The sequence below is a fragment of the Ambystoma mexicanum genome, chromosome 1q (genome assembly GCF_040938575.1).
Source record: "Ambystoma mexicanum isolate Mex_15411 chromosome 1q, UKY_AmexF1_1, whole genome shotgun sequence".
Lineage (NCBI taxonomy): Eukaryota > Metazoa > Chordata > Amphibia > Caudata > Ambystomatidae > Ambystoma > Ambystoma mexicanum.
The window spans coordinates 908,473,380-908,488,812 of NC_090922.1; the positions used below are offsets into that span (position 1 = coordinate 908,473,380).

The following is a 15,433-nucleotide window of genomic DNA, read 5'->3' on the forward strand; positions in this document are numbered from 1 at the left end:
GACTGGTTAACTCATCTTCTGACCCTAACTCTGTCCCAGAATTAATCAGTAGCCTATCACTCCTTTGGTGAAGAAAGTGGGCCTAGATCCTAAAGACGCAAAAAATGTAAGACTATCACAAATTCAAACTTTCTACTGAAAGTCCTGCATAAAATGGCAAACAACCAATTGCAGGCATTCTTAGAAGCTTCCTATATACTTAACAACAAACAAAGGTTCAGAGCCGATCATAGTACAGAGACAACGCTATTAGATCTGCAGACTAATATGCTAGGGTTCTTGGGCAAGGGGTCCTTCTCGATCTGTCCGCGGCTTTTGACCTACTTGACCATGATTGTCTGCTTTACTCTTTGAAACACCTGGGGATTGTGCCTCCCGACCCACCAGTTGGATTCAATCTTTTTTTTATCATACAGAAAATCCTTTGTGCTGGGAGAGTGCTTCTTCTAAATCCACCCATATTCTCTGTGGTGTCCCTCAGGGGGCTTGTGTTTCACCAACTCTTTTTAACTTGTAATCTCTTAGAAACTCGGGAGGTGGGTTTTTTTTTTTTTTTACAAATTACACAGATGATCCTGGAAATCAGCAGGAATTACGATGTAGACACAATTAACCTTAATTCCATGTATGGGATCATTGAACATTGGATGACGGAAAACTGGTTCTGTTTAAACAGAGCCAAAACTGAGCTATTGTTGTTTGGAAGCTCCCTGGCTACAGACAAATGAGGGACGGAGTACTCCTCTTTTAGCATTAAAGATTGTACTTTTCCAGTAGCCGGGAAAGTCAAGACTCTTGGTGTTTTTCTCGATTCGTCACTCAGCGCCGAGACGCAGTCTAGGTACATATCCAGAAACTTTCATTATCACCTTAGACCTCCAAAGAACATTAAACCTTTTATTTCCGAGGCAAAATGTTCGTCTGTTGCACGAGCAGTAATCCTCTCACCTCGACTATTGTAATGCCTTGCTGATCGGGGCAAAAAAAAAAATGCCTGCAACAACTTCAGACCCTTCAGAATGATGCTGTCTGCATTTTAAAAGGAATTCCATGATGAGATCACATCTCAGCTGCCAGGCAACCACTACACTGGCTCCCTGTCCATGCTGGGATCCCTTTGAAGATAGCTGTGCATGTGCATAAATGCCTCTTTGGTAAGGCTCCAGCCTATCTGAAGGCTTGCATTACCCTACATGAGCCTAAACGTACCCTACGCTCCACAAATACTGTGTTGCTTTGCACTCACAGGCAAGAACGGCCTTGGGGAGCACCGGAGACCCAAAGTGACCGCCACGGCAGGCAGAAACACACACGGTTGTGTTTGAAAACGCTGCGGTTTTTCTTTCCGAGTTTCTCAGGCTCCTCCGAGCCAGAGGAGCCTGAGAAACTGGGAAAGACAAACCGCAGCGTTTTCAAAAACAATAACGTTGTATTTATGTTTGCGGTAGCTTTTGAAGCGACCGCAAACATAAATACAACGTTATTGCGTTTGGAAAGACCCAAAGTGACCGCCACGGCAGGCAGAAACACACACGGTTGTGTTTGAAAACGCTGCGGTTTTTCTTTCCGAGTTTCTCAGGCTCCTCTGAGCCGGAGGAGCCTCAGAAACTGGGAAAGACAAACCACAGCGTTTTCAAACACAATAACGTTGTATTTATGTTTGTGGTCGCTTCAAAAGCTACCGCAAACATAAATACCACGTTTTTAAAGCTGCGGTTTTATTTCTAAGTGTTTGGGCTCCTCCAGCCCAGAAAACTTAGAAAAAAAACGCAGCTAGTGTTTATATTTATAAAAGAAAAATAGCACTTACCGAGATGCAGCTGCAGTTTTACTGCCTGTAGTCTCCGGTCCCCGTCCTCCGCGTACAGCACCAATGAAGGAAAAGCCACCCAGTGGTAGCTTTTGTTTACTACAGCTGGCTGGCTTTTTCTTCAATAGTGCCGCAAAAGCCAGCACAGGCGGGCATCCATTTCACAAAATGGATGCGCCCATGGGCTTGCTTTTGCAAATTTTGAGTTTGAATAGCTCAAAATTTTACATGGGAATTAAAAAAAAAAGTGAAAGTATATTTTTTTTAATATTGCCTATCTTTTTTGGAAATAAAATTTTTAGGTGAACCATTCCTTTAAGAACCTCTCATCTTCTTACAAATACTTTGACATTGACAGCAACAATATCATGGTAGCTAAAGAAGTCAAAACACTAGGGGTGTACCTGGACTCGTCACTCTTTCTAACCAGATAATTTAATGCCATCATATCAGCCTCAGTTTACACTGCCAAACTCATCACTGACTTTAACTACGGAAAACTGTATCACATTGGCTAGAGCACTTATTCTTTCCAGCATTGATGACTGGAATGTCATTTTCACAGGATCCACTGCGAAAAACATCAAACTCCAGACATTTCATAATACAGCAATTAGAGCAGCACTCAATATCCCCAAAACAGACCATATCACTTCAACCAGAAGAAATATTCACTGGCTCCCAGTGAAAGACTGCATCAAATTTAAAATACTATCATTAACACACAAATGTCTATCCAACACTGCCCCACTCTACCTGTTTAATCAATTCTATAGAGCTCAATCCACCAGACCAACCCACTCTGCTTAGGTAGGCCAACTGACTACCCAAAGATTCAAACGACAAAAAGCAGGAGGTTCCAGTTTCCCTGTTATTGCAGCTAATTACTGGAATGATGTGCCCCTGGAGCTAAGGACAGACCCTTCACTATGGTCCTTCCGTAAAAAACTCAAAACTAGGCTCTTCAACCAAGACATTTAGAATTAAACCTGACACTTATCATTGAGCATAAGATACCTCCCTAAGACTATGCTCATACTCTGTGTGTTTGTGATGTGATGTACATTCCAACTGTCGTAATGCATGTTTGTATATCCTGCACATCCACTGCAAATGTAAATGTAACTAAGTATGCAATGTAACCCCTTTCGTAAGCACAAGCGCCCGGATGCCGGAGGGGTAGGTGCGCTATATAAATGTAATAAATAAATAAACTCACATATATACAAATCAGTGTGCACCTGGACCTCTCACTGAATGAGACTGTGTCCAGATTAAAGGACTGTTTGGTGGCTGTTGGAGAGTGGATGGGAAAGAATTGTCTCATACTGAATGGTGACAAGAACGAGGTTCTAGTGGTGGGCCCTGCTTATGTTGCAGCTCTCTGGACCCCTTTTTCTGGCCATCTTCTTTTGGCTACTGTCCTACTCCTGTGTCGGTAGTGACAGATATGTGGGTAAAAATCTCTGCCACTCTTTCAGCTGAAAATCAGATTAGTGCTTTGTGTCAGAAAGGTAACATTCAGCTGAAAATTCTCCACAAATTCCTTCCTTTTATATTTGATCATTTCAGGGCCCCAGTGTTTGCCTCTCTTGCACGATCTGCATTGAATTATTGCAGTGTTTGTTTCTTGGGGCAACCGGCCTACCTCATACACCGTCGTCAGGTGTTGCAAAACTCTGTGACCAGAGTGGCTGTTTCAGCTCCTTGCTTTGCCCATATTACCCTTGTACTCTGCTACCTACATTGGCTTCCTGTGGCTAAGGGCATTAGTTAAAATCCCTTTGGTGCATAGCGCTTTTCATGGCTTAGGATCAGAGTATTAACAGCTGAAATTATGCTTCTACATCCTGGCTTGGGCACTGCCCTCAGTGCGAGCTTGTCTAGACCTAGTTCTGCATGTTAAGCCTGCGCGTGTATGTGGCCAGGCGTTTTCTGGCTGCCCTACTCTGGAACTTCCTTCCTTTGCTGTTTGGCTCCACGTGGGACCATTTGCCTTTCAGGCGGTCTCTAAAAACCTAGCTGTTCTAATTCCTGTGTCTTGAGAGTTCTTACCATTTACTTCAGTGCCAAGATGTCGTTGGGCGAATGCTGCACTTTACAAATGTCTTAAAATACAAATAGAACTGTCAAAATGGAAACAAAGTTTCCTCTCCTTACCCTTTAAATCAATTTTTCAATTGTCAGCATGATATTTACAGTGTGCAGAGTTTTGCCTTTGAGCCACATTCTAGAATTGTTTTAATGGATTTTGCCTTAGAAATTCTCCTCTGTTATAGCCCCCTCCTCGGTAGTTCTACACAATGGTGAGTGACCACTAAACTATCTCCAGCTTTCATTCTGACAACATCTCTGTCTGCCTGTTGGTTTACTTGACCAGACTTCCCAGTCAGCAATCACTCTGGAAGTTCTGGTTGCTGTTTCTGGAGATCCTTCTGTGTCTCTGATTCCATCCACTTTTGGCATTGTTCTCTTCTGCCATGTGGCTCTTATGCATGTCTAAACCTTGCTTCTGCTTTCAGGCTCCCTGTCTCATGAGTTGTCTCTCTGCTGCACAATGTGCCTTTCTAGACACTCCATACCGTTCCTTGGCTCTTCTACTGGCAAGCTCCATCTAGGCTCCAACTTTCAAGGTCTATGGCCAAGGATAGTAGTATCCCTTGAGCGGGGGCTCCAAGAAGTAGGTCTTTTACCCTGACATTTCAGACCCTCTAGATAGCAAACAGCGCAGGGGCCAATCATTCTGACAAAAAGGCAGGCGAGCATAGCCTGTGCTGTCATTGGGTATCTGAAACAGAAAAGAAGAAATTGTGAGTACAAAGAAAACCAGAGTGCACCCTCTCCCCAAAGTCATCCTGGTTATACCTTGCAAGATGGATTCGAGAGCAGGATCCTAGCGTCTAACGAACAGGATCTGAAGTGGCAGGTCCAGAGAAGCAAATGATGCAAGAAAAGGAAAATGGGAATGGCTCTAGCCCATACGGCATGAGGGCACAGTTCACTACAAGGAACAAGCTGGCCAGCCAGAGCGGACGATCAAAAGTGCTGACCCGCCGACTATAACACAAACCCACAGTGTTTAGATGCAATTCCACCAAAGAAGTAAAAAAAATAAGGAAATACCCCAAAAACAAAAGTAATGCATAGAAACACTGTGTCCAGGGAAAAGAAAGGAAATCCAAGAAACAGGCAGTCCAGAGTACAAGCAGGGTTTGGTACATGAGCAGGCAAGATCGGTACAGAACAAATCCAAGAGGAAAGATGATACACAGTCTGAGGTCCACAAGGAAGAAACAATCAGTTAAGGAGCACTGGAGTCGTCTCGCTGGGCTTCTTTGTGAACACCATGCAGTTGGCCTCTCTGCGAGGAACAGGGAGCTGGCAGATTGACATACGTCATGGAGGCATTTATGATGCGTGGCCTGATGGGGGTTGTAGTCCCCCAAAGGTCACGTTGTCCAAGGTGCCATGGCAACCTCCAGCATATGTCGCGAGGAACGCTGATCCAATGGGGGAAATGGGGGTGATCCCTGACACCAATTTGTACTTCGCCCTTTGTCCCTCATCTTTCTTGTCAAGATCATATCACATGACCGTGGCCAGTGAAGGAAGACTCCTGATTCCTCATTCTTGTTGATGCCAGAGGCAACTTCATCACAGTCCACTCAGCACATCAGGACAGATTACATTATTGCCAGGTAAAACCTCATCGCAGGAATCAATTTTGCTCTGTTAGTACATCATAGCCAGTTCCCATTAGGCCCATTTAGAATATCATATTCGCATCAATTTGTTGTATATAGACCTCAGGCGAGAGCCAGGGTAGATATAATAGTACTTAAAGCAACGGTTGCCCTCAACTTTCATATTCATCTTAAGTCCATCTTTGTCAAAAATGCATTAACGCCACCTATTGTATAAAAGTACTGTACAAAAATATGGTCTGTTATTAATTAGTTGTTCATATAATATTACAAATAATACAATTCCTTCATATATACACGTAAAAGATTAAAGACCAACCCACAATTCTACAGATGCGCACACATTTGTATCACATTCGCACACTAGCTCATACAATTATTTAATCTATGAATTATGTACCAAATTATTTTATACATTAAAAACATTTCATCTAATGGATGTATATTTATCCGGATGGGAGTCTTTTGACTTAACTAACATACTTCTTAGAATGATTCTCATATATAATGTTGGTTTCTCCCTGTTTTGATCGTGGGTATTTTCAACGTGTCCATTTACCTGCGGTGTGTTCACACGGCGGCCGTTTTCAATGCATTTATCATTTTTAATGGGGGTTCCCCCATTCCAACCCACCCCCCACCTCACCATTTTTTATTAGACTAAAAAAAGCGCATCATTTGGATTACTTTAGTCCCAGGCAGCACTGTGTTTGCCTCCATTTGGGTAACTGATGGGCCCCGTCCCGTCCTGACCTGGCCAGTCGCAAACAGCATTTCTGGTGGTAGTATTACATTGTGCGCCTGCAGATGAATATTCCTGGTCATAGATTACGTGAATTGAGAGGTGCGCGATGGACAGTAGGAGATCGTGCTATGGAGGATGAGCAGGTGGCAGCGTCGGATATGGATGACGTGGCAGAAAATGAAAGTGCCCGAGGAGGATATCATACGTTCTGCCTTCATGTCTACACTTGACGACTGTTGTTCCTGCTGCAAGGATGATGACACATACATGCTGCCAAATGACTTCACCATACCATCACACAGAAGGCAATTTGGTAGAATGCAGCCAACCAGTTGGTCTTACCATCCCTTATTCAGTACCCACAGCAGTTAGCCACTGGTGGCTTGAATAGCCTAACATAGCGAGGATGCTCTTTTTCTGGTCATTTTATGACTAATGATGTCTTCCACACAACGAATGATGGAAGGAAGGTTGTTGGCTGCATTGATGCCCAAATGAAGGTCGCCGAATATGGAATATTCCTATTTATACCACATCAGAAATATAGCCACAATTTTCCAGAAGGGGCTCTCTGTTATATTGCATTAGTTCCTAACTGCAAAATAGGTTTGGCTAATAATGAGTTTGGACTTAGTGACCCTTCAAAGCACAAGTGAAGTGACATTCGGGCTCTTTTTCTGACACCGAGTAAAGAAAGCCGACTAGCAAAGGCTGATAGAGGAAAGGAGTCTCGCCCATATACACGTTTGTGAAATGACGGCAGACTCTCCGTCCTGACTCTTTCTGTAAAAACAAGGATGTGTGCACAGCTGGAAATTCCCGAGCAGCTTTCGGTTGCTAAGCTTTCTCCTACCATTTGATATGCATGACTTCGCTGCTTTTCTATCGAAATCCTCTCAGTAATAGGAGTGTACCTTTCACGAGTTTATTTATTGTCAGCCTGTGTTGACATTACTCGTTTCATGTTTTTATTGGCTGGTCACACAGTGTAAAGGTTAAGTTTTTGCGATTGAAATGTGGATGCTTCTTTTTGTGGTGACTACTATTTTTTATTTTAATTGAAGTTAAACTGAGTTACATAAGAATGGCATTCGTTTTCTCAGACCGTAGAAATTGCATGTAAAACACCATCAACTGCTTTGGCACAAAAATCAGTATCTATGTTCATTTCACAAAAATTCCTGCAGGAGGCAGCGCGCAGCATTTGAGGTCCATTGATCAGCGTTTCTAGACTCCCTATCCCTATCCCTCTCCCCCTCCCCCCCACTGACTTTCCTCAAACACCTGAAGAGCATCCGGGTCAAACACTACTCTCGAAATTCCAGATCTCTGGTGGGGATGGGGGGGGCAGGGGTGTGGAGCGTTCATCTCAGAATCTAACATGTAGTAGGCATTAAAATAGTTTTATAAGTTAAAATAGTTGCATGATTAAAATGTGAGTAAATGACGTTGATGGGGGAAAAATGTAAGTTAATAGTTGGGTAAGAAGACTTGTAGTATTCCCCAGCCTTCTTTTTTCCCCCAACCGTAAGAACAAAATGGAAGGAGGCAAAGCAGCAATTGGTATTTATACAAAATGACAATCTGGCCTCAGGGACTGTAGGGAGGGATCCTGGCAGATGTTCAAGGGAAACTGAACTACTATCAAAATGTTTAGAAATGCGGCCGAGGCTCCACAAGTGCAAGTCCTATTTTAAACACAGTGCAGTCTATGGACTTCTTTGACTTCCTGGCTCCTATTTTTGAAGTTTTTACATGTTTTGCGCTCTTCCAAATGTCCGAAAGTGCTTTGCTGGACACTGATTGGATGTACTCATCAGAGGTGGCACAGAAGGCTGAGAGCCTTAAAACGTCCCTGCATGTGGACTAGTATATTAAGCACCCAGACAAAGAGAAAAGGGGTGTCCGGATACATGTGCACTTATTTCCCCACTTCTTACGATAGTGAGGTTAATGCTCCGGCGACTAAAATTATGAATAATGTTTTCTCTCTCTTCCTTTTCTAGGCTTCTGCAGACAGTCTTCTCTACTCATGCGTCCTGTTGCTACTCACCGTCCTTCTCCGGGGATTTTGATCTTTGAGGCAGTTCTGAATTCCACATGAGTCCAACAAAAATGCATGTTTTTACATACTACTCCCCTGAACATAGAACAAGGAACCATTTTTGTCAAAATTTTAATTTTTGTGCTGTATTTGCATTTTAACAAAATGATAGACTTCCTGAAAATGTTTCAACTTTATACCTCAAACCCTGCCAAAACCTCCTTCAAATGCAAGACCACCTTTTCCAAATCCCTCTCAATCCATGGGGGAATATGTTCAGAACATGGCAGACCCATCCTTGCCACATCCCTCTTCTTGGGGCAATATGGGCAGAACATGGCAGACCCAGCCTTGCCAAATCTCTTCAATCCATGAGGGAATATGTTCAGAACATGGCAGACCTAGCCTTGCCAAATCCCACTTCAATCCATGGGGGAATATGTGCAGAACATGGCAGTCCCATCCTTCCTAAATCCATCTTCAATCCATGGGGGAAAATGTACAGAGCGTGGCAGACTCATCCTAGCCAAATCCCTCTTCAATCCATGGGGGAATATGTGCAGAACATTGCAGACCCATCCTTGCCAAATCCCTTTTCAATCCGTGGGGGAATGTGTGCAGAACATGGCAGACCTAGCCTTGCCAAATCCCTCTTCAATCCATGGGGGAATATGTTCAGAACATGGCAGACCTAGCCTTACCAAATCCCTCTTCAATCCATGGGGGAATATGTTCAGAACATGGCAGACCTAGCCTTGCTAAATCCCTCTTCAATCCATGGGGGAATATGTTCAGAACATGGCGGACCTAGCCTCGCTAAATCCCTCTTCGATCTATGGAGGAATATGTGCAGAACATGGCAGACCCATCCTTGCCAAATCCCTCTTCAAGCCATGTGGGACTATGAGCAAAACATGGCATACCTAGCCTTGCCAAATCCCTCTTCAATCCATGGGGGAATATGTTCAGAACATGGCAGACCTAGCCTTGCCAAATCCCACTTCAATCCATGGGGGAATATGTGCAGAACATGGCAGTCCCATCCTTGCTAAATCCATCTTCAATCCATGGGGGAAAATGTACAGAACGTGGGAGACTCATCCTAGCCAAATCCCTCTTCAATCCATGGGGGAATATGTGCAGAACATTGCAGACCCATCCTTGCCAAATCCCTTTTCAATCCGTGGGGGAATGTGTGCAGAACATGGCAGACCTAGCCTTGCCAAATCCCTCCTTCAATCCATGGGGGAATATGTTCAGAACATGGCAGACCTAGCCTTACCAAATCCCTCTTCAATCCATGGGGGAATATGTTCAGAACATGGCAGACCTAGCCTGGCTAAATCCCTCTTCAATCCATGGGGGAATATGTTCAGAACATGGCGGACCTAGCCTTGCTAAATCCCTCTTCGATCCATGGGGGAATATGTTCAGAACATGGCAGACCTAGCCTTACCAAATCCCTCTTCAATCCATGGGGGAATATGTTCAGAACATGGCAGACCTAGCCTGGCTAAATCCCTCTTCAATCCATGGGGGAATATGTTCAGAACATGGCGGACCTAGCCTTGCTAAATCCCTCTTCGATCCATGGGGGAATATGTGCAGAACATGGCAGACCCATCCTTGCCACATCCCTCTTCTTTGGGGAATATGGGCAGAACATGGCAGATCCATCCTTGCCAAATCCCTCTTCAATCCATGTGGGACTATGTGCAAAACATGGCAGACCCATCCTTGCCAAATTCCTCTTCTTAGGGGAATATGTGCAGAACATTGCAGACACTTTCTTGCCAAATCACTCTTCAATCCGGGGGGAATATGTGCAGACCATGGCACAGCCATCCTTGCCAAATCCCTCTTGAATCCGTGGGGGAATATGTGCAGAACATGGCAAACCCATCCTTGCTATATCCCCCTTCAATCCATGGGGGAATATGTGCAGAACATGGCAGACCCATCCTTGCCAAATTCCTCTTCTTGGGGGAATATGTGCAGAACATGGCAGACCCTTCCTTGCCACATCCCTCTTTGTTGGGGAATATGGGCAGAACATGGCAGATCCATCCTCGCCAAATCCCTCTTCAATCCATGTGGGACTATGTGCAAAACATGGCAGACCCATCCTTGCCAAATTCCTCTTCTTAGGGGAATATGTGCAGAACATTGCAGACCCTTCCTTACCAAATCACTCTTCAATCCCGTGGAAATATGTGCAGACCATGGCAGAGTCATCCTTGCCAAATACCTCTTGAATCCATGGGGGACTATGTGCAGAACATGGCAGACCCATCCTTGCTAAATCCCCCTTCAATCCGTGGGGGAATATGTGCAGAACATGGCAGACCCATCCTTGCCAAATCCCTCTTCAATCCATGGGGCAATATGTGCAGAACATGGCAGACCCATCCTTGCCAAATCCCTCTTCAATCCATGGGGGAATATGTGCAGAACATGGCAGACCCATCCTTGCCAAATCCCTCTTCAATCCATGGGGGAATATGTGCAGAACATGGCAGACCCATCCTTGCCAAATTCCTCTTCTTGGGGGAATATGTGCAGAACATGGCAGACCCTTCCTTGCCACATCCCTCTTTGTTGGGGAATATGGGCAGAACATGGCAGATTCATCCTCGCCAAATCCCCCTTCAATTCATGTGAGACTATGTGCAAAACATGGCAGACCCATCCTTGCCAAATTCCTCTTCTTAGGGGAATATGTGCAGAACATTGCAGACCCTTCCTTACCAAACCACTCTTCAATCCGGGGGGAATATGTGCAGACCATGGCAGAGTCATCCTTGCCAAATACCTCTTGAATCCATGGGGGAATATGTGCAGAACATGGCAGACCCATCCTTGCCAAATCCCTCTTCGATCCATGGGGGAATATGTGCAGAACATGGCAGACCCATCCTTGCCACATCCCTCTTCTTTGGGGAATATGGGCAGAACATGGCAGATCCATCCTTGCATGCACAGACCATTTCAGCAGAATGTGGTTTTTGATCAAATGTTGTTTTTAATTGGTGTCACCAGTAATGTCTATGTAACAGTGGGCTTAGATTGATAGAACTTCTGAATGATTGCTTTTTCAGCAGGTGCTGAGTTGGGAGAAGGCTGGTTGGGTGTTGCATGTCTGCACTAACAAACAAGTTACATATGCGACAGGTCTCTGTTGGTGGAATTTTTCAAAAGTTAATGTGTCCAAATATTGATGAATTATGTGCGGTGAAGGACCTGCTGCTACATGTTTCATTTAATTCCAAATGACTTATTTGTAATGTTCTTATAATCTTGGGCGTTGTTCTATGGTGGCCCGGAGTATGAACCTTGTCTGGGGGAAGAGGGGCGGGGGTAAATAACTCACCAAAAAGACATTGGGAGAAATATTACTAAAAGGGCATATTGCACGCAAGCGACGGGATCCATTTGAATTTACATGCAAAAAGGTCCCTTCCATGCAACTGTTCCATGTCATTTCATCGTGGGATGAAACAACGATGGGGTTTTCTCTGTGGATATTTCAACGAGAAAACTTGTTTATTTTTTGTATTTTTGGGCCCATCCGACCCCAATCCCCTTGAAATATTTCACTATTCCCGAATACCCACACCCCATCTATATGTTTTTAACCCCCCTACAAATTCGATGAGTTTTCACGGCGAAATAACGAAGAAAAACCCAGCGTCCTTTCATCCCACGATGAAAGGACGTTGTACCCAAGCAACATTGATCATTTCTGAAATGGGGTACAAAACAAACACACCTGGGTTAAAGGTTTTAACTATTCTTGTGTCTCTACATTTCAGAAAAAGTGTTCATGCCTCACCCAATTAACGCATGCCTTAGCCATGGAACTGATTTATATTCCAAGTGTGAAAGTCAGACAGATTCCATGGGACTCCGATGGCTTAACACCAGAATGAAAATACAGGCTGGTGTCTAAAGCATGCAGTGTTTTGAAGCAGAGGATAGAAACCTACTGGCCTGGATGAAGATTGTGCATATGTTGTGATTCACAAAGAATTCCATGATTGGAGGATGCACATTTTGCGTGTTGTACTTTGCACATGAACTAGCATTGACTCATAAAGAAGAGCAAGTACTTCGCTGGGACTTGTTCATGGGAGAATGAAATGTGAAAACATGGAGTCCCAAATGCAATGATCAAAGTGGTGTCAGGTGGTAGGGCAAGTGACACTCAGCGTTTTAATGTGGGCTATTAGGTGGTGCTTGCAGCAAGCCGAAACATTTTCCTTAGAGTACAGACAGGGAGAAATGGTATATGAGCAGGGGCACTCCGTTTGTAGGTGTTGTTTGGTTATGTGCCCACCCATTAATTGCCCATGGCCATACTAATCCCTATGGCCGTTGCCACCCAGTTCCTTCGCCTCCCAAATCACATCCGCATGGGAACTCTGAGCTCGATTTAATCAAGTCTTACTATCAAGCTTTGCTCGCTTAAGTGTCTGCCAGTGCTTTTTCAAAGCAGTCTTTTGAGAGTTAATGACAGCCCTACTGGTGTAATAAAACATGCATTAACTAGGTCTGCCTTCAGCCACTTGATTTATAAGCACTATGCGTGTCCTTCACTGGAGTCCTTCTTAAAACAAGCATTGGCAAAGCCAACAGTTTTGGCTTGTGTGTATTTTCTAGGCATTTGCCAAGCATTGCTATTAGATGACCAGGTACTCGCACTATTTTGCACCTGCAACTATCAATGGCCAATTAATACCCGAACGGCAGTGCCTTCCGGGTGCCTTTCCCATGCCTACACAAAGCCCAAACAGTTGGCATTGACTATGCTTGTTTATCAATGTTTTGGGAAAACAGAGGTCTCTGCAGATGCAAGGGAAAGTTGTGACAAGAGAACAAGTGAACTGCATAGTACTTCTAAATCACCACATTGTTTGTGGGCCTGCAGGTATGGGTCTCAACTGAACTGCCTATCCAAGGTGACTCTTCCAGACAACCCGATTTTTCATATGCAAACTGTGCTTCATTGGAGGATCCTCCCCTCTCGGTCTATCCTGCTGCATAGCTCATTCTGCGTGGGTTCAACACGCACGCTGCAACCTGCGCGTGCACACCCAGTACATGTATCTTCACTCCTTGAATAAGTAACAATTTGCTCTATGCCAAGGGGCTTTCTTTACAAGCTCAGATGTACATGTGCTCACTCAAAAAGCTGTATGAATCCGGTTCAATGGCTCTGTGTGTAGACCTACCGTTCAATACATACATGTTCTTTTCTTTAGATGGCACTTTTCTTGATGAGCATCTCACTATTAAAACACAATGGGCTTGATTTACAAAAATGTTTTAACATTTTACAAATCAGCCCCATTGTTCTTCATAAACTTACACTAGCATCTTGTGTACACAACAAGCCTAGTAAAAACGTACACTTCATTTGAATTGATTTCATAGCATGAAGAAATTACACATGCTGTAGATCTCTTATGGGAGGCCTGAGGTACTTTTTCTGATTAGGACATGAATAAAACGTAATCCCTATATAATGTGTCTGTCCCTTTTTTTTGCGTTCTTTCATATCAGACAGCAACGGTTTTTGTTGGGTATTTTTGGTTCCAGTAAGTCACCCACAGCCGTTCAGTGTGATGTAACCAGGCACCCCCCAGTAAACGTTTGCAGCTTCTCAAAGGTTTTCCCCACACAATGAAGCGCAAGTCGGGCAGTTTACGCCAGAAAAGAACACCTCTGGAGAAAATTGAAGCAAGTATGCACCATCGCTGGAAAAAATAAGCTTGCGAGTGGAGAAGAATGGATAATGATTGATTTGTTATTCATTTTATTTTTCGAAGCACCCAAATCCTGAACTGCCTACAAGCCTGGTCAGAAGATGCAAGAGAACAATTAATAGGCCTTTTTTGAGAATTAAAGTGTTGAAGAAGAGCCCTAGTTATTGAAATATGAGGTATTTCCTTATGTCCTGACCTCAGGGCTAGATAATCTAACATTTGCATGAGTTCTAAAAATTGAGCAAATGATTTGATTAAATAGAATGGAGCAAACCGGTTTTGTCATTTGCACTGGGGCAAAAATAAATCATACTGTTTTGTACTATGTTTTCTGCATAACATAAAAATAAATATGTTTGATATATTTCTTTACATTTTACTCATCAAACATAGTAAATAAAACAGTCTATTGCCTTTTTTGCCCTTGTGACAACATGTTTAGATAATACAAATTGGGGCTGGACCGGTTTGCTCCACTTTTTTGCACCAGTGCAACGCTTTGATAATCTGGCCCCTGGGGGCATTCTGATGCAGATTGTTGCTTTCCCCTGTGATGCGCCAACTGATGCGATAGCGTAGACTTTGTGACTGTAATTGACAAGAATGGCGACCTAGTGTAGATTGCTTCTCTGGAGTGTCGTGTGTCCGGATGGAGCCGGTTCACAACTTCACAATGGCAACATTGTTCAGCAGAGTTATGCTTCAAAGATCATAGAATGTGAGGTCCACACAGGTTACTTTTATGTAGTGCATTTAAATTTCTCTAGCGCCCACTGCAAAACCTTGTGGCACCCAATGGGAAGTGAGTGGGGGAAGAAAGAAGTTTGGCACCCAATGGGAAGTGAGTGGGGGAAGAAAGGAGTGTGACACGGAATGGGAAGTGAGTGGGGGAAGAAAAAAGTGTGGCACCCAATGGGAAGTGAGTGGGGAAGAAAGAAGTGTGGCACCCAATGGGAAGTGAGTGGGGGAAGAAAGATGTGTGGCACCCAATGGGAATTGAGTGGGGGAAGAAAGGAGTGTGGCACCGAATGGGAAGTGAGTGGGGGAAGAAAAACGTGTGGCACCCAATGGGAAGTGAGTGGGGAAGAAAGAAGTGTGGCACCCAATGGGAAGTGAGTGGGGGAAGAAAGGAGTGTGAGGAAGGGTTTGATCATTCACAACCTTGGTATATTCCAGATGGTATATAGTGTTTATATTGAATTTTTTATATTGAATGCCCATATATCGAATTTTTTATATTGCAAACCTTTAAAGTGAATGCATTTAGGGGTGCAGTAAAGGGTTACATATTTTAGGGAAACGGTCAGGGTGGGTTTTTAGGGGTTGGAAACAGGGGTTTAGTGGGGACCCTCAAACAAACAAAAG

The 15,433-nt window shown here is 43.9% G+C and overlaps 1 protein-coding gene across 6 annotated transcripts in view; it reads left to right on the forward strand.

Moving 5' to 3' along the window:
* Positions 1-13,828, forward strand: part of LOC138538698 (putative ferric-chelate reductase 1) — a 495,175-nt gene extending 481,347 nt beyond the window's left edge. For all 6 annotated transcript variants that reach the window (XM_069641552.1, XM_069641548.1, XM_069641551.1 and 3 more), the window contains one exon: positions 8,266-13,828. In XM_069641552.1, coding sequence (XP_069497653.1) covers positions 8,266-8,334 — 69 coding nt within the window. In that variant the 3' untranslated portion in view covers positions 8,335-13,828. The remainder of the gene's footprint in view (positions 1-8,265) is intronic.
* Positions 13,829-15,433: the final 1,605 nt, after the last annotated feature.